Source organism: Fukomys damarensis, unplaced genomic scaffold (assembly GCF_012274545.1).
Source record: "Fukomys damarensis isolate Sample0158 unplaced genomic scaffold, DMR_v1.0_HiC HiC_scaffold_30, whole genome shotgun sequence".
Classification (NCBI taxonomy): Eukaryota; Metazoa; Chordata; class Mammalia; order Rodentia; family Bathyergidae; genus Fukomys; species Fukomys damarensis.
In genome coordinates, this window is record NW_022900942.1 from 32041395 (window position 1) to 32059992 (window position 18598).

At 33.5% G+C, this 18598-nt stretch overlaps 1 protein-coding gene across 3 annotated transcripts in view; it reads right to left on the reverse strand.

The window, feature by feature from the left end:
- Dcc (DCC netrin 1 receptor) overlaps positions 1 to 18598 on the reverse strand; it is a 1126179-nt gene that overhangs the window by 300413 nt on the left and 807168 nt on the right. For all 3 annotated transcript variants that reach the window (XM_033757479.1, XM_033757478.1, XM_033757477.1), the window contains exons 10-12: positions 17670 to 17818; positions 15425 to 15563; positions 5431 to 5480 (exon numbers count right to left, since the gene is read on the reverse strand). In XM_033757479.1, the coding sequence (XP_033613370.1) occupies positions 5431 to 5480; positions 15425 to 15563; positions 17670 to 17818 (338 nt within the window). The remainder of the gene's footprint in view (positions 1 to 5430; positions 5481 to 15424; positions 15564 to 17669; positions 17819 to 18598) is intronic.

Genomic DNA, 18598 nt, shown 5'->3' on the forward strand with positions numbered 1-18598 from the left:
TGCAAAGGAATTGGAGTTATCCTGTGTTTACTATCAGACCATAGTGCAATTAAACTGGAAAGCAATAGCATAAGAAACCACAAGGGGCCAGGGATTTAGCTCAGTGGTTCTGCTGCCTGCCTCCCAAGCACAAGGACCTGAATTTGATCCCCAGTACCATAAAAACAAAACAAAACAAAACAAAAAGAAACCACAAGAACTTCAGAAACACATGGAAATTGAACAACACTCTCCTGAAAAATCAAGGGTCACAGAGGAAATTAAATAAATTAGTTTTTATAATTTAATGATAATGCCAGTACAACATACAAGAATTTATGGGACATGATGAAAGCAGTCCTATGTGGGAAAATTATAATAATGAATGCTCACATTAGGAAAACAGAGAAAGCTCAAATAAAAAACCTAATGCTGAATCTTAAGCTCCTAGGAAAAGAAGAACAAGAGAAATCCAAAGATCATACAAGAAAGGAAATTATAAAAATCAGAACAGAAATTAATGCAATGGAGACTAAGAGAATGATACAAAAAAATCAACAAATTGAAGTTGTTTTTTTTTCAAAAGAATGAATCAAATCAATAAATCCTTAGTCAACCTTATCAAAAAAAAAAAAGGAAAAAAAGGATCAAACCCATGCAATCAAGAATGATAAAGGGGAAGTCACAACACATCCAGGATCCAGGAGAAATCCAAAGGATCATCAATAGCTATTTGGAGAAACTTTGCTGTAATAAAATGGAAAACACAGAAGAAAGGGACAGATTTCTTGATACATATGAATTACCAAAGTTGAATGAAGAATATATAAAAATTCTAAACACTCCAGTTGCAATCAGTGAAATTGAAAATGTAATTTATAATTTACCAACAAAGAAAAGCCAAGGTCCCGATAGCTTCACTGCTGAATTCTACAAGACATTTAGAGAATAACTACTGTCACTACTCTTTAAACTTGTCAATAACATTGAAAGCGAAGCAATACTTTCAAATTCATTCCTGGAAGCAAGTGTTACTTTGATTCCAAAACCAGGGAAAGACCCTACCAAAAAAGAAAACTATACAATAATCTCCCTAATAATGCAAAAATTCTCAATAAGATCCTGATAAACAGAACACAGAGGGTCATCAAGATAATCATATACCCTGAGCAAGTCGGATCTATCCCAGGGATACAAGGATGGGTCAACATATGCAAATCAATAAATATAATACACTATATTAACAGAGTCAAAGACAAAAACCATATGATCATCTCAATAGATGAAGAAAAAACATTTGACAAAATTCAGCACTTATTCATGCTTAAAATAAATAAATAAATAAACCAACCCTGCAGAAAACTGGAATAGATGGTCTTTATCCCAACATGATAAAGGCTATGAAAAACCAACATCCAACATCATGTTAAATGGTCAAAAACTGAAAACCTTCACACTAAAATGAGGGACAAGACAAGGATGTCCTTATAACCACTGTTGTTCAATATAATTTTGGAAATATTAGCCACAGAAATTAGATAAGATAAAGAAATTAAAGCAATGAAGGTATGAAAAGAAGAAGCTGTCGTTATTTGCTGATGATATGATACTGTTCATAGAAAATTCTGCCAAAAGACTTCTAGACTTAATTGACACTTTCAGCTGAGTAGATGGACCCAAGGTTAATACTCAAAAATTAATAGCCTTCTTGTACATGAATAACAGACTCAATGAGAGTGAAATTAGGAAAGCAATCCCTTCCACAATTGCATCCAAAAAAATGAAATATTTAGGACTCAATCTAATAAAGGAAGCAAAGGAACTGTACATTGAGAACTATAACACTCTGAAAAATGTGATCAAAGAGGATATAAGAAAATTTAAAGACATCCCTTGTTCCTGGGTAGGAAGAACCAATATAGAGAAAATTGCCATACTACCAAAACTGCTATACAGATTCAATGTAATCCCAATTGAAATCCAAACCATATATTTCACAGACTAGAGAAAACAATCTAAAAATTCATTTGGAATCAGAAGAGACCTAGAATAGCAAAAGCAATTCTAGGCAACAGAAACATGGCATATATTACAATCCCCAACTTGAAACTATACTACAAAGGCATGGTGATAAAAACAGCATGTTACTAGCAAAGAAAAAAACCAAGGATCAGTGGAATAGATTGCAAGATACAGAATCAAATCCAGACATACTCAAGCTACCTCATCTTTGACAAAGGAGCTAGCCATCCTCAGTGGAGGAAAGAGAGCCTCTTTAATAAATTGTGTTGAAAAAACTGAATTACAATTGCCAACGTTTAAAACTAGGCCTTTGTCATTTACCATGCACTAAACTAAAACCCAAGTGGAATAAAGATCTAAATATTAAAACAGAAACACTAAACTTCCTAGAAGATAAGTTAGGTAGAACTCTTGAAGACACTGGCAGAGGAAAAGACTTTATGAACAAAATCCTCAGTAGCATGGTAAGTAGCACAAAGAATCAACAACTGTGATCTAATTTTTTAAAAAGTTTTTGCATTGCAAGATAGATCTCCAACAGAGCTAAGAGACAACCTGCAATGTGGGAAAAAATGTTCACCAGGTGTTCCTCATACAAAGGACTACTGTCTAGAATATATAAAGAGTTTAAAAAAATCTGACCCCCAAATATAATGACCCAATTAAAAATGGGCATCTGAAATGAACAGACACTTCTCAGACAAAGAAGTAGCAGCAGCAAATAAATATATGAAAATATTCAGCATCAGTGGTCATTTGAGAGATGCATATGAAAACAACACCGAGATTCTATCTCGCCCCAGAAAGAATGGCTTCCATAAAGAAACCAACCAATAACAAATGTTGGCGGGGTTGTGAGAAGAAAGGAACCCTTCTCCATTGTTGGTGAGAGTGCAGACTGGTGCAATCACTGTGAAAATCGATATGGAGATACATCAATGAACAAGACTTACAAGTCCCATTTGACCCAGCTATTCCTCTGCTGGGTTTCTTCCTAAGATAATTAAATGAATCATACCACAACAAAATATGTGCACCTATCTTCATAGAAGCACAATTCGTAACAACTAAAACTTGGAAGCAGCCCAACTGCCCATCAAAGAGAGAGTGGATAAAGAAAATGTGGTATTTTAATAAAATGGAGTACAACTCAGCCATAAAGAATGAGAAACTAGAGACATTTATAGCTAAGTGGATGATCATTGAGGCAATACTCCATTATATCCTGTAATAGTAAATACGTTACAAAAATTTTCAAAATATGACTCTGTTCTTCCTATCTTAAAGAAAAAGCTTAAATTAAATAATATCAAAAGTTATAATTTGGTTGGTTAAAAATACAAAATATTTATTCAAAGACAATATTCTTTTTCAAATACAGCTTGTTCTTTGAAATGGTAATATTCAGTAATAAAAATGAATATATTTGAGAACTTTTATTTCAAACAGAAGAAAAATATCAAAATAAGAAATTATTTTTGGCTATCTGTGAAACAACATGTTGAAGAAAAAACATGTTTTGATCATCTAATTTCCTTCCTCTTGATAAAATCCTATGGAAAAAAGTATTTAAAATTCGTAATTCCTTAGAAGCTACGAAATAAGATAATAGAGTGTAGAGGGAGAGAGAATAAGACACTTTTCAATCCCTGCTGTAGTCATTCTGAAAAGTGAATGAACAAATTAAATATTCTAGTAGGGCAGTGTCCCAGAGATCAAATACAACAGGAGAAAGCAGGAATAGGTGCATTTGCTTGTCGAAAGCATTGCATACTGTAAAAGAGTTCAAGCTGTGATATTTGTATATATATATCTAAATCAAATGAAAAAATAAATTTTACAATTCAGAAATTCTCTTCTCAGGAAGATAAGACATTCATATTTAAATACAGTCTGCATTCAGGGTCATTCAATAAGCATTTAGTCACATTTCTTTATAAAATCTGCTGAGATACTTTTAAAGGACAGGAGCACATAAACATAATTTAGCTTCATGTATAATGCCAATGTTTTGCCCCAGAGACAAAACATGGAGTGAAAATTCTAATAATAATAATGAGTTATTAAACAAGAGAAACTGCAGTATGTTTTCACATTTTCATTCATTAGCATATATCCAATCATTGTAAATCTTTGTCATGCCAATATTTTAATTTGAATGGCACATATGTAAAAGATTCAACATTCTTGCAAATAAGTTCTTCTTTAGAATTATATTAATTTCTTGATTTATTCCTTATCTCATTTTTTTCCCACATAGTTGTTATTTTCTTCATTACAATTGTATATTTGTTTCACCAGTTCTTATCTAATATAGTGCTTAAAAATGTGAGGATAATGATTTGAGAGACATTTAACTAGCTCCAAAAGAAAATGAATTGCTCTGACTTAGGCAAATATTATCAAAGTCACAAAATATGGCTTCATAGAAATTTTTGCTAAGATACGGCAAGGAATTTTGCACAGAATGAAGCAATTTCTACAGATACTAAATTGGATTCTTTACACATCTACTACTTTCCTGCTAAGCCTAAAAGGAAGGCATACACACTATCTGAATACAGAAGCAGATTTTGTGATGTTGGAAATTTGAAAACCACATACAATTACATAAAAAGGAAAGCTAAGATTAGAACCAAGAGTTTGAATTTCTCCGAGAGTCAGAGAGACGACTGAGAACAATTCTTTCTCTTGAGATGTGACCCAGCAGAGTCCCTGGTATTGAAATGCTTTCCCACAGAGTATGCAGCCAGGTGATGACTGCACCTTCCCGAATCAACCCATATTTGCTGTAATCTCCCACGAGGCTCTGGCTTACTTTCCACCCTGAGTCACTTGTGAAGTACTGGCATGTTTCTAGCGAACTGATTTCTGGCCTTAGCCTACTTTATCATTAGCAGTACTTAGTGTAATGTAAGTTTTTTTCTGAAAATCACAGTAAATATAAAGGCTAGAAAAATATCAGTGACTGAGTACAGCTTCATAAGGATAGCTTTGCTGAAATTTCAGCATGGCTTTTGATGTCTACATTCACGTGGGAGAATAGAGGATGATGAAGAATTTGGTTCTAACCAGTCTGTTAAGAGACAAAGCCTTTCTTTCCTCTGGCTCTTCTGATTAGTCACATAGAACACTTACTAGATGTATGTCTTCTACTAATGGACATATGTAAGAGAGATCTCTTTGTTTCTCCATGGAATAGCCTTTAGCCACTACAACACCTATAAAATCAGCAGTGTAGAGGTAAATAAATCCTTTAGTTTATTCAATCCAGGGTAATAGCATTAGGATCAAGACTGCAACTCACAGGGTTGTTGTAAAAAATATCTCCAGGTGGACGCCACAATCCTGTACTCAGATGGTAGCTTGAGGAGTGGAGGTTACACATGAACAATAGGTAATAAAGTAGTGAGCACACTGCTGACTTACCCTTGAGTTAACCACTTCCAGGGAGACGTTCTGGGGTGGGGCACTTGGCACTGAAAGGAATTAAACAAGGTATGAGGGTTACTACCAAAGCCTTGAAAGGGAAACTATACTGAAAAGAGAAAGTGTGTCTTTTTCAGTTTATATAATGATAAGTACATAGGTTAATACAGGTGGCCCTTCAAGATTTTCAGGAAGAGATGGGAAATAACTACATTTATTTAGCTTTTCTTGATCAGTGGAAGTTAGCTGTCTGGTGAGTTACTGAAATTGTTAGGCAACAGAGCCCCTGATGTGATACCAAATATGACCAAATTACAGCTTTCTTGTGATATTCTTCCTAGGAAAGCCAATGAAAACACACAGGAAATTTAAAAGGTGATCTCAAAGGCTTAAGATATGTACATTTTAGGATCTGCTGGTTTTTTAGTTTTGTTTATTTGTTGGTACCAGGGATCAAATTCAGGACCTTCCACATGTGAGTCAGGTGGCAGAACCACTGAGCTAAATCCCTGGCCCCTTCTGCTAGTTTTTTTTTTTTTTTTTTGGTATGTTGCTGCAGAAGCAAGCATGGGATCTGCAAGGTTTTACAATGAAATATATCACTCTAATTATCACCTGAGTTGTTCAATCTCATTAATTGTTATTATCTCATAAAAAGTGAAAGAATACGTCCCGATTTTAGGTGTAAATAATTAAACCTGTGTATCATAGGTGCAAACATTACCAAACAACATTCAGCCATCCAATTCTATTAACAAAGGATTTTTTCTTTGTATATTTTCTAAGTATTTCGTTACACTTGCCTGCATTTCAATTTTCCTAATCTTTTATGGAAGAAAGAGGAACATATACAACTCTTTTAACACTTATGATATATAAAAAGGTGAGTATCAGGTCATTCAAAGACAACCTTCATGTTATATGTCAGGAATTGTTATAGCTGTCTGGGATGAATCATAAATTAGTAAAATTTTCTTTCTCACAACAGGAATAGAAACAGTATTCAATAAATTAACATATATTAATCTATAGAATGAGTAGTCTCTATCCTCATTTGTGATATATTGGTGAATTTATATATGTTGAGGATATACTCCTAAGTGAAATAAATAAGTCACACATGTGTAAATACCGAATAGTTTCTCTGGTGTGAATAAACTATAATAGTACATAAGATCCTAATGATATGATAGACAATGTGAAATAGGAAGAAAGGGGCTAAAGGTGTAGGGAAAGTGGGAAGGGTAGGGGAAAGCTGATAAGGGAAAAGAAAAAAATGTGAGAAAATGAAAAATTGGATATGAAGTGTTTGTAAATGGGGAAGGGAGGAGGGGTGAAGGGAGGGCAGGGAAAAGGGGAAAAAATGAGAACAAAGACCTGTTATGTAAACGTACAAGATGCCAGTAATGAATGTAACTGTACTGTATACCTAAAATGTACCGATAAACTCAATGAGGAAAAAAATAAATGAAGTGCTTCATTTCCTGTGCTATAAGGCAACTGAAAGAGTCAGGGCCATTTTTTTCCATGTTTGCCCTTCTTTTACTTAACCCTGAATAACATCTATGCTTTTCTATAGGTTACTTATATTTTATCCTGAATTTAGCTATGCCTTACTCTGATTTTACCTTCTGAAAAGTAGTCACCATCATGGGATGGGATATACAGTATCTGATTTATCTTTACATTCTCCAAATGGATGTTCAATTAATATTTATGAAATCCATGATTGAATGAGAAAATGAATCCTTACTTAACATTGCTCTTGGACCTTTCTGGACATGATGGAAATTACAATCATTTATTTGGTTTGGATTTTGAACTACTTGTCTTACTGGTTTACTAAAGATTTTACAAAGCATGGAACCTGATAAAATACTTCAAGGTTACATTTTTATGAATCAAAGAGTATTATTTCAGAAGTATTCCATAATTTAGGAAATATTTTATCACTTATTTTTAGTTAGTATTATGTTTTTAGTTTAAATACAGAATGTAACCACTATAGGGAAAAGCAACTTTGTGTATTTTAATAATGCATCATTAGTATGGAGATAACTCAAGTCATTGCTGTACATTCAATAAATACTTGTTGAATAGGTAAAGTAATTAATGGAAAGGCTATAATGCCACAATAAATGCTCTTTTGTATTCTGGGTTTCAGTCAAAACTCACAATTTCATCTTTAAAATTGAGGAATCAAATGCAATTTTGTTATAAATTGTTAATTTATATAATTATGGGTATTACATCTAAAATATAAATGACAATTTTATACTTTACATTGAGATAAAAAGGTGTATAACATGCTGTGTCATGTACCTAATTAAACACATTTATGAAAAACACTATCTTTTAAAAGCAAAGTTTGTAAATGATGTTAATGTGAAGCGATAACGTGTAAATCAGTTCTTAAGCATGGAAAAGATTTCTAGCATAAAGTTATCACGGTGTTGCAATATGTACCTATCCTATGTAGATAATCATGTTACACCCACCTTGTGGCCAATTCAATGATATCAAAACAGAATTTCAGTAGCACTAAGTGAATTTATGATAGATGATTTAATTCGGAAGGAAAGAGAAGATAGCTTAGATTTATTATGTGCTTTTTTTCTGGATACCATACTTTGTACATAATGTGCAATCCTCAAATATCATCTTAACTTATATTTATAAATGGTATTTTTCTCCTCATTTCAAGTTAGCCAGGAATATACTGAGTAAAGACAAATGTGTTCTTTGTTTTGTAATTATAGCAATTTTAGAAGTATTGGAATATTTTCTGTATTAGAGATTGAAAGCCAGTATAATAAAATCCTAAAGGTCTTTCTAATAAAGGTGTTGATGTATTTTGTCTATTTTTCGACGATAAAAATTTCTATTTTCCATTGATTACACAAGGTCTGTTCTTGCTATGCCTGGGCAAATGGAATTCTTTTCACAGTGTGTCTTGTCATTTTTGTCTTTCTCATTATCAATACCATTTTATTTAGAGATAAATTAAAAAGAATTAAATATTTGGTGGAAGAAAAGGAATCTGTACTTGTCTGTATCTGTTTTCCCAAGATATTTTACGGTCTCGTCAGGCACCAAGGGAAGGGCACTCTGTCTTTAGAAGGTCATGCAATTTATCACGTGCAATGATTGCAATCCATTCAAGCCACTGAGAGGGTGGGTGGGAGGCTGTTCTCCACTTGGTCGACCCTGCTGCTGCATACACACGGTGAAGGGGCATCTTTTAGTTCTTTTAGGGCAGACCACATTTCCACATTTGTAAACCAATCGCTATGATTATAAGCACTTGAATTCCTCTATTTACCAAAGTGTGCTCTGTTTAACATATAATTTATAGATAAAAAATACCATTTTTAATTATGTGTGGTGTCCACATATGTAATATTTTGTACTCATGAAGCTGAGGCAGGAGAATCTCTGTAAATTTAAGCCAGCCTGAGCTATATAGTGAGTTCAGGGCTAGCCTGAACATGTAAAATTTTGTACTCATGAAGCTGAGGCAGGAGAATCTCTGTAAATTTAAGCCAGCCTGAGCTATATAGTGAGTTCAGGGCTAGCCTGAACTACTATACACAGCAAAATCCTGTCTTGAAAGCTAAACTAAACTAAAACAAGACAAGCCTAATATTTAATTATAAGCTTTTTAAAAGATACTATTAAGGGACACTTATGACAAAACAGGAGAAAATTGTTTCCACACTGAAAATTGGCTCATTACTTACTAGTTTATGTTACTTGTCTGTGCTGCTTATTGGCTTTTATGAACCCTCTTTAACTTAGCTTTGTCTTCTGTAAAGCATAGAAAATGATACTATTGTTAAGATAAAAAGTTAATGCAAAGTGCTTAGATCAGGGGCTTACCCTAGCAATTAATCAATAAATATTAGTGATAATACTGATAACAGTAATAAGCACATTCTTAGGTTGCCTCTGATATTGTGTCCTTCTGCATCTGAATACAGGACAAACTGTCATGAATGCTCATAATTGTTAATTCATTCTTAAACTTGCTAGTGACCTAGTAATAACACTTACCTCAAGAAAAACTGGCAAAACTGTGTATGATCTCACGCTAAATAAATAACATGAGCAGTTTGGAGAAGTGGGTTATTATAGACAAGTGGTACATTACATAAAGGAAAGTAATGAAAAATTAGGGTCCTACCCAGAAAAATAATTAAAGCAGAGTAAAATTAAAGACAACAGCACATTTGGATAAAAATATTTACAAGCATACTAGAAATGGAAAACCACTGGTTTAATTTAAAAAAATATTTTTTTTTACATTTTACATTTTTCTAAGCCACACTATAGATTTCTATGATAAAGATTCCTCTAACATGATAAGAAATGTGATGCTTTTTACAACACAATGATGTATTAAATTAGCTCCACAAATGGTAAGACCTAAATATAAAGTTTTTTCCATACAAACATTTGTAGTTTTGATTGAACCTGTCTCATCAATGCAATAAATATTTACTGAGTTAGGAGGAATGCAGAGATTCTATTCTTTATATTTAGGAAAAATTAAAGTAATGAGATAGAGACACATATTATTATCAATAACCATCATTAGCCACTTTAATGTATGCATGTATTGTTTTAGGTATTACATGGATCAGCCCATTCAACTTTGAAAACATCTACCTCTTTCTACATACAGAAAGTCCAAGAAGAAGAGTACCTTCTGACTGAGGAGTGGGAAACAGGTGATTTTTTGTTGTTGTTGTTGTTGTTGTTGTTACTGGAGATCGAACTCAGGACCTTGTGCTTGAGAGGCAGGGAACAACTGAGCTAAATCCCAAGCCCCTTAGATGACTATTAAGGGTGACTAAATACATGTAAATGACATATTAACCTGGGTATGAATAGCTTTAGTCAAGACAAGAAAACATTATATTGAAGTTGATTGGGCAATAAGAGAACAGAAGCCAAAAGTATAGATTTCTGTTGGAAATTCTAGCTGAGTTGATTATAAAGATGAATGAGACAAAGTCAGGGTGCCCACTCCAAAGAGACCATAGAGTCCCTGCTTTCTCCTATCAAATGCATCAGGTAGAGGGGATTTAGCGTTTTTTCTATTGTGATGTTTATTGGGGTTAAGGCCTTGAAACGCTTTTTCCATTTTCAGTGACACATTTTCTAAGCCCTAACCACCGTAACACTTCCAGAAGATAATTCTGGACTAATGATTAATAATCTATCTTTCTCACTTATGACATTTAAAACCAAAGTGAAGAATAAGGCCACAGTATTACAGTTCAATGTGTGAATGAAATCTACATAAATTATGTAAAATGTTCATTTTCATTTGGTTTTCTTTTCTTTTTATAATTATAAGTTGTGAAGTAATTTATTCTGCCAATAAATATTCTATTCTATCTTCAATAGCAGAATCAGATGGATGGGCAGAAGAATTACATTAAAATAATACTGAAATAGTCTTACATGTGAAATATATTTTTGAAGTTGAGATGCAAATAAGTATCATCCCTGTGTTTCCTTTGCCTTGTCCTTAAGAACATGCTTATCCTTCTTTATTCCATTAATATTCCACCCAGATATTTTCTCATATTAAAGGAGGACATATTGGTTAAGGAATCACAAGCTAAAATCATTTAAATTTAAAAGATCAATAATTTATAGAATTAAATACAGTAACAGGCAAACTATTGCTGAAAATAACTAGTTCCTTGTCATTTTAATATCCATTGGTAGTAATCTCTGTATTTCTGCACCTGCCTGAGTTTTCATTTTCCCCATATTATATATTTTGCTGTACTCCTTTTTCCCACTTTTTATTAAACTTCAAAATCTTTTCTCATTCATACGTCTCTAGTTTTCCCTGCTATTGCTTATTTAGGTTCATTCTCTTCATAAAGATCTCTTCCTCTCTTTTTGGACATTTAAAAAATATGTCTAATCTTTTGTTTGTTAGGACAGTAAAATTAAAACTACACATTTTCATATTGATTTTTAATATTTTCTTTTTCAAAATTAATTTTATTGGTACATTTGAGATATACAATATAATGACATTCATTATTGGAAATTTGTACCTTTACATAATGTTGGATCTTATTTTTTCACCATCCCCCTTCCCTCCCTTCAATGCCTTTCCTCCCTATAAACAATGGACCTTGTTTCCATTAGTTTTCAATTTTTCATATTAATTCCACTCCTTTCTTTCCTTTCCCCTACCCCTCCCATTTCCCCTTCCCCATTTGTCCCTTTTCTTCCTATTTCACATTAAACAAAACAACCAATTTTCTTTATCCAGACTCTCGTGGATGGGCAATTGGGCTGCTCCCAAGTTTTAGATAATATAAATTGAACATGGGTGCACATATATCACTGTGGTATGATTAATTCTTTTGAGAAGAAACCCAGTAGAGGAGTAGCTGGGTCAAATAGGACTTCTAGTCCCAGTTCTTTGAGGTATCTCCATATTGATTTCTACAGTGGTTGCACCAGTGTGCACACCCACCAACAATGGAGAAGGGTTTCTTTCTTCCCACAACCCTGCCAATATTTGTTATTGTTTGATTTCTCAATATCAGCCATTCTTTCTTGTGTGTAGAAGAAACTTAGTGTTGTTTTCATCTGCATCTCTCAAATGACTACTGATGCTGAACAATTTTTCATGAGTTTATTTTCTATTTCTACTTATTTGAGAAATGTCTGTATTTCATATATCCATTTTTGGATTGGGTCTTTACATTTGGGAGGTCTGATTTTTTTTTAAGTTCTTTATATATTCTTGACAATAGCCCTTTGTCTGAAGAATAGCTGCTGAAAATTTTTTCCCACATTGTGGGTTGTCTCTTCACACTGTTGGTCATTTATCTTGCTATGCAGAAGCTTTTTAATAAGAAGACATCCCATTTGTTGATTGTGCTAGTTCATGGGCAACTGAGGTTTTGTTCATAAAATCATTTCCTACACCAATGACTTTAAGAGTTCTGCCTCAGCTCTCTTCCAGCCAGTTTAGTGTTTCTGTTTACTATTTTGATCTTTAGTCCGTTTTGATCTTAGTTCAGTGCATGGTGAGAGATATAGGTCTAGTTTTAATCTATGTCAAGTTGAAACCCAGTTTTTCCAGCAACATTTATTAAAGAGGCTATCTTTCCTCCAACAAGGGTGTTTGGCTCCTTTGACAAAGATGAGGTTGCTGAGTGTATCTGGACTTGTTTCTGCATCTTATAGTCTGTTCCACTGGTCCTCAGGTCTGTTTCTTTGCCAGTACCATGCTGTTTTTATCACAGTGGCTTTGTCGTGTAGTTTTAAATTGGGGATTGTGATACCACCTACTCTATCTGTATTGCCTAGAATTGCTTATATTATTCTAGGTCTCTTCTTGTTCCAAATGAATTTTTTTTTATTGTTTTCTTAAGGTCTGTGAAATATGTTCCTGGGATTTCAATTGGAATTGCAGTGAATCTATATAGCAGTTTTGGAAGTATGACCATTTTCACTATGTTGATTCTTCCTACCCAGGAGCAAGGGATGTCTTTCCATTTTCTGATATCCTCTTCCAACTCTTTTTTCAGAGTGATGTAGTTTTCAGAGCAGAGGTCTTTGATTTTTTTGTTGTTGTTGTTAGATTGATTCCTATGTTTTTCAATTTTTTGAATGCTCTTGTGAAAGGAATTGGTTGCCAAATTCCTCTCTTAGCGAGTCAGTTTTTTGTGTAAAGAAAAGCTATAGTTTTTTTTTGTGTTGACCTTGTATCCAGCTACTTACTGAATTATTTGGTTATTAAGTTTAGGAGTCTTTTGAGGGAGTTTTTGGGGAGTCTTCTATATTGAGTATCATGTCATCTGCAAATAATGACAGTCTGACTTCTTCCTTTCTTGTCTTTATTTCTTTTATTTCTTTCTCTTGTCTAATTGCTGTGGCTAATGTTTCCAAAACTGTATTGAACAGGAGTTGTGATAGTGGACATCCTTGTCTCATTCCTGATTTTAGTGTGAAGGATTTCAGTTTTTGACCATTTAGTATGATATTGGCTGTTGGTTTTTCATGGATGGCTTTCATCATATTGAGGTAGAGACTGTCTATTCCTATTTTCTGAAGTTTTTTTTTTTATCATGAATGCATGTTGGATTTTGTTGAATGATTTTGTATCTATTGAGATGATCATATAGATTTTATCCTTGGCTCTATTATATAGTGTATTACATTTATTGATTTGCATATGTTGAACCATCCCTGCCTCCCTTGGATGAACCCCACTTGATCAGGTTGTATGATCTTGATGATCTTCTGCATCCTATTTGCCAGTACTTAGTAAGGATCTTTGTACCTATGTTCTTTAGTAAGAATGGCCTATAATTCTCTTTTGTTTGGGTCTTCCTCGGGTTTGGACATCAAAGTGATGCTTGCTTTCTGAAATGAATTTGGTATTATTGCTTCCCTTTTAATTTCATTGAAGACTTTAAACAGCAGTGGCAGTTGTTCCTCTCTAAACGTCTTATAGAATTTAGCAGTGAAGTCATCAGGGCCTGGACTTTTCTTAGATTGATAAGTATTTAATTAGATTTTTAATTTCATTGATTGATATTGGGTTGTCTAGAATTTTTACATCATCTTCATTCAACTTTGGTAATTCATATGAGTCTAGGAATCATCTGTTTTTTTCTGTATTTTCCATCTAAGTGGCATAAAGTTTCTTGAAGTAGGTACTGATAATCCTCTGGATTTCTGCTGGGTTCATTGTGATTTCACCCTTTTCATTCCTAAGTGCATGGATTTGTGCTTTTTCCTTTTTTGATAATGTTGGCTAAGGGTTTGTCAATTTTTTTTTATTCTTTTGAAGAAACCAATTCTTGGCTTTGTTGATTTTTGGTATTGTTCTCTTAGTCTCCATTGCATTGATTTCTTCTCTGATCTTTACAATTTCCTCCCTTATATGAGTTTTGGGTTTTTCCTGCTCATTTTTTTTTTCTAGAAGCTTGAAATTCAGCATCAGGTTATGTAATTGTGTTCATTCTGTTTTTCTAATGTGAGTATTCTCTTATAAGACTGCTTTCATTGTATCCATAGATTTCGATATATTTTATTGTCTTTGTCATTTAATTGTAGGAAGTGTATGATTTCTTCAATATGCTCTGTGACCCATTGGTTATTCATAAGTGTCTTGTTCAATTTCCATGTGTTTGTAAATTTTTTGCAGTTTACTTTGTTATTGATTTCCAATTTATTCATACTATGGTCTGATAATATACAGAGGATAACTTCAATTCCTTTGCACTTAATTAGAAATGTTCTATAAGCTAATATGTGGTCTATTTTGGAGAATGACCCATGTGCAGCTGAAAAGAATGTGTTTTCTGATTCTGTGGGGTGGAATACTCTATAAACATCTGTTAAATTCACTTGTTCAAGAGTTTGAGCTCTAGTATTTTTGTTGTTTATTTTCTGTCTAGTTGATCTATTTGTGACAGTGGGATATTGAGTTCTCCCACTATTATTGTGTTAGTGTTTATTTAATTTTTTTTCTATATATAGTTTTTTTTTTTTTTAGTTGTCCTAAGATCTTAGCTAGAAAGTGCCAAGGCTTGGCTTCGACATTCTGCTTAATTTTGAAGACTGTGCTCTTTTTTTCTTCATTATGTTTATTGGTACATTTAGGTAAACAATACAGCTACATTCATCATTGTGAACTTGCACCTTTACATGATTCTTATTTTTCCCATTCTCCTGCCCCCACTTCACCCCTTTTGCCCTTCCCTATTTACAAAGACTTTTTCATGTCTGTTAGTATTTTTTTTATATAGTTGGGCACACTAGAGTTTGGTGCATATATATTTATGATGGTCATCTCTTCCTCTTAGATTATACCCTTTACAAGGAATGTAGTGTCCTTTGTCACTCTTAATCAGCTTGTGAAAATTGAATCTATGACATACATGTAATAATATTTCATTTTTATGGAAATCGTGAAGGTAAAATTTCACTGTTTATAACTTACCATCAGAAAATGTAACCACTGTTATATCATCAGTAGATACTCCTGGCCCATAGCGATTATAAGCTAGGAATCGAAGAGTATATTCCGTGAATTTTTTCAGTCCTTCCAGTTTATAAGATAGTCCATCAACTTCTATACTCTGGAGACATAAAAAGACAAACTGTTACTAAGGAAGCACATTAGAGCAGAAATGGCAGCCATTCTGTGCTATCAGTGATTAGATGCTAGAGCCTTGCATACATAATGGCCCTTTAGCCTTATAATGAGTTGTTGTAAAATCCTACTTGTAACACATATTCCCTCACTAGAGCCCAAATTACTCTGCAGACTCTGTAAAAGAGCACCAGACTATTTTTATAGTCATTAACCATTTGCTTAACACAGCCCAATGCATAGAATGGCATGGGCTTTTCTACTCATACCAAAACCTTCACAAGTAGAAGTTGGCTTGTAAATCCTTGACATAACAAATTTACTTCTGGACCTGAAGTAGAATAATGTAATGGAATAATTCACCTAGGTACTACAGAATTATTTCTTTGCTTGCTGACATTGTCCTGTGGTTTGCCGCAAAAAAAAAAAAAAAAAAAAAAAAAAAAAAAATTGGCTTGTACCTATTAATTTTGTTGGTACATTTTAAGTATACAATCTAATGACATTCATCAGTGGGATTTGTACCTTTACATAATATATCTTAATTCTTATTTTTCCCCTTCCCCTACCCTCCCTTCAACCCCCCCATCCCTACCTATTTACAAAGACTTTGTTTCCATCTTTTCATTTTGTCATATTAATTCCATTCCCTCTCCTACCCCTCCCACTTCCCCTTCCCCTTTCACCCTTTCTTCCTATTTCACATGATCTATTATATATTGTGATCCTTCTTGATACTTTCAGTTTCTCACACCAGATAAATTATTCGGTATTTGCATGTGTGTCCTTTTTATTTCACTTAAGAGAATCAACAATTTTTGTTTCTCAAAATGTCGTGATGGAGGTCAAAACTATGCCCAGCTTTACTTCACAACTGTAGGCAAGGAAGTACCAAAGGTGAAGGTCACTGAAGAAATCAGATCCAGCACTTTCTAGAAGATCTCGTATTTAGCTGTATAAAATGTTTCCCACACTAATATTTATTCTGGGTAATTCCGTTTTTAAACTTATTTAAAAGGGTTTGTAAAATGTGTTACAGAAGGGCTGAAGTATCCAGAAAAGGGAATAGAATTGATATTTGAAAAATCAGTTAAAAATAGCATGAGAATAGAAAAAAAAATCAAGCAAAATTATATAGGAGCAGCTCATACAATGCTGTCTTATCATATAACCTGGACTGGACATAACTATTTCTAGGTAGGACTATAGAAAAATACTTTAAATAAAAATCCCTTTCATGTAGTTTATGTGAGAACATGAATAATACGTTATGCTTGGCAACCTTCACAAAATGTAGAACTCTGATATCCCAAGGTCCCTTTCCTGTCAATTTAGCTATTTATCTCTTCCACATGAATTTGAGAATCTTAAAGTTGGGTCGGGGATTTAGCTCAGTGGTTTGGTGGCCTGGGGACCTGAGTTCGATCCTCAGTACCAAAAAAAAAAAAAAAAAAAAAAAAAAAAAAAAAAAAAAAAAAAAAAAAAAGAAAAAAGAAAAAAAGAAAAAAAGAAAGAGAATCTGAGAGTTAACATCTTAATAGTCATATATGTCACAAAATAAAAATGACATTTCATATATCTACCCAAACTTATTAACTCTTTACATGAACAACTAATTTATTTCTTTTTAGCATCTATGCTAATAATTGAAGTAATTTCTATAAAAACAGTGAAAAACCATAGGTCAGAGCTTGATAGTGAGGAGAGGAGAGAATAACTATAAAATATGCGAGAATGAAAAAGCAGTTTTGCCCAGGCCATTTCATATAAAGGCAAGTATTTCCTAGGAGAAGGATTGTTAAGAGCAAATGACCCTGGGACTGTGGGGACTAAGAGTTTATGGTTACTGACTCAGGCCCAAACTTAAACTAAAAATTGGCATGATCTCTACCGACTTCATGTCACTGTCCCCTTGCCTTTTTCATCACCAGAATCAATTAAACTGATAAACAGTTCCAATAACAAGTGTCTTGTAATGAATCAGTGATTCAATGACTGTGATAACTACTCAGTTGTATCACATTTGCTCCTCAGTCTCCGGCCCTAGCCTCATCCTGTAGATGGAAGCTGTGTAGCCCACTCCCTTACCTACCTGTTCTTTTCCTGTAGATGCCTCAGTGCAGAACAATCTGTAACCTTGGACTGGACCATTTGCATAGGCAGGGGGTTCCCAGGTAATAAGAATTGAGGTAGGTGAGGTAGATACAGCTTGCAGATTTTCTACTGGCCCTGGAACTTGCACTGTGTATAAAAGAAATAGATTAGGATGAGAGGGTTGGATTTTCCAAAACAAAATTAGATCTTTTAGAACTTGAGAAAATAATAGCAACATGTGGAAATTTTAGATCCAAATGCAGTATCAACATAAAAACATAAATATAAAATAGTGAAAACTTAGCATCATTTAATTTTTACAATTCAAGAGAAAGCTTGCATTAATTGAATTGCTTATTTCATTATAGTTAAAAAGACTGGCCCAAGAGTACAAGTGAATAGATTACTGACAGAAAAGAGTAGGATTCTGAATTTAAATTTATAGTCTGTGCAGTTTTCCACCCCAACAGTGTATCTTTGTGTGTTGCTAAATGCTGCAGAAAAAGAAAATACAATTAGGGTACTTGAACATCTACTTCTACTTTAATAGACAGCTCACCTATGGATAAGACATCGCACTGTCTTAGTCTATTCAGTAATTTAATATTTTGTCTGATTTGGGGTCCTTTAAATAATATTTAGGATTTTGTTTTCAATTGCACTTTTTAGTGTTATATCTCATAACTAATACTTTATGTAATCAAGGATAAATAATATGCTTGTAAATACAATTAGGTCCACAATCGCTAAATCAAAATACTTCTGTTCATGTGTGTCTTATGACACAGAAATGTTTGCTTTTTACTCTACGAGCCAGTATTTCTACTTTTGTATCTACTACCTCAATGCACGCATGGATTCCTTTCTACAATCTCTAATTCATTACTGTCATGAATTATTTTGGGGTTCAGAGTGTAGCAGATTTGC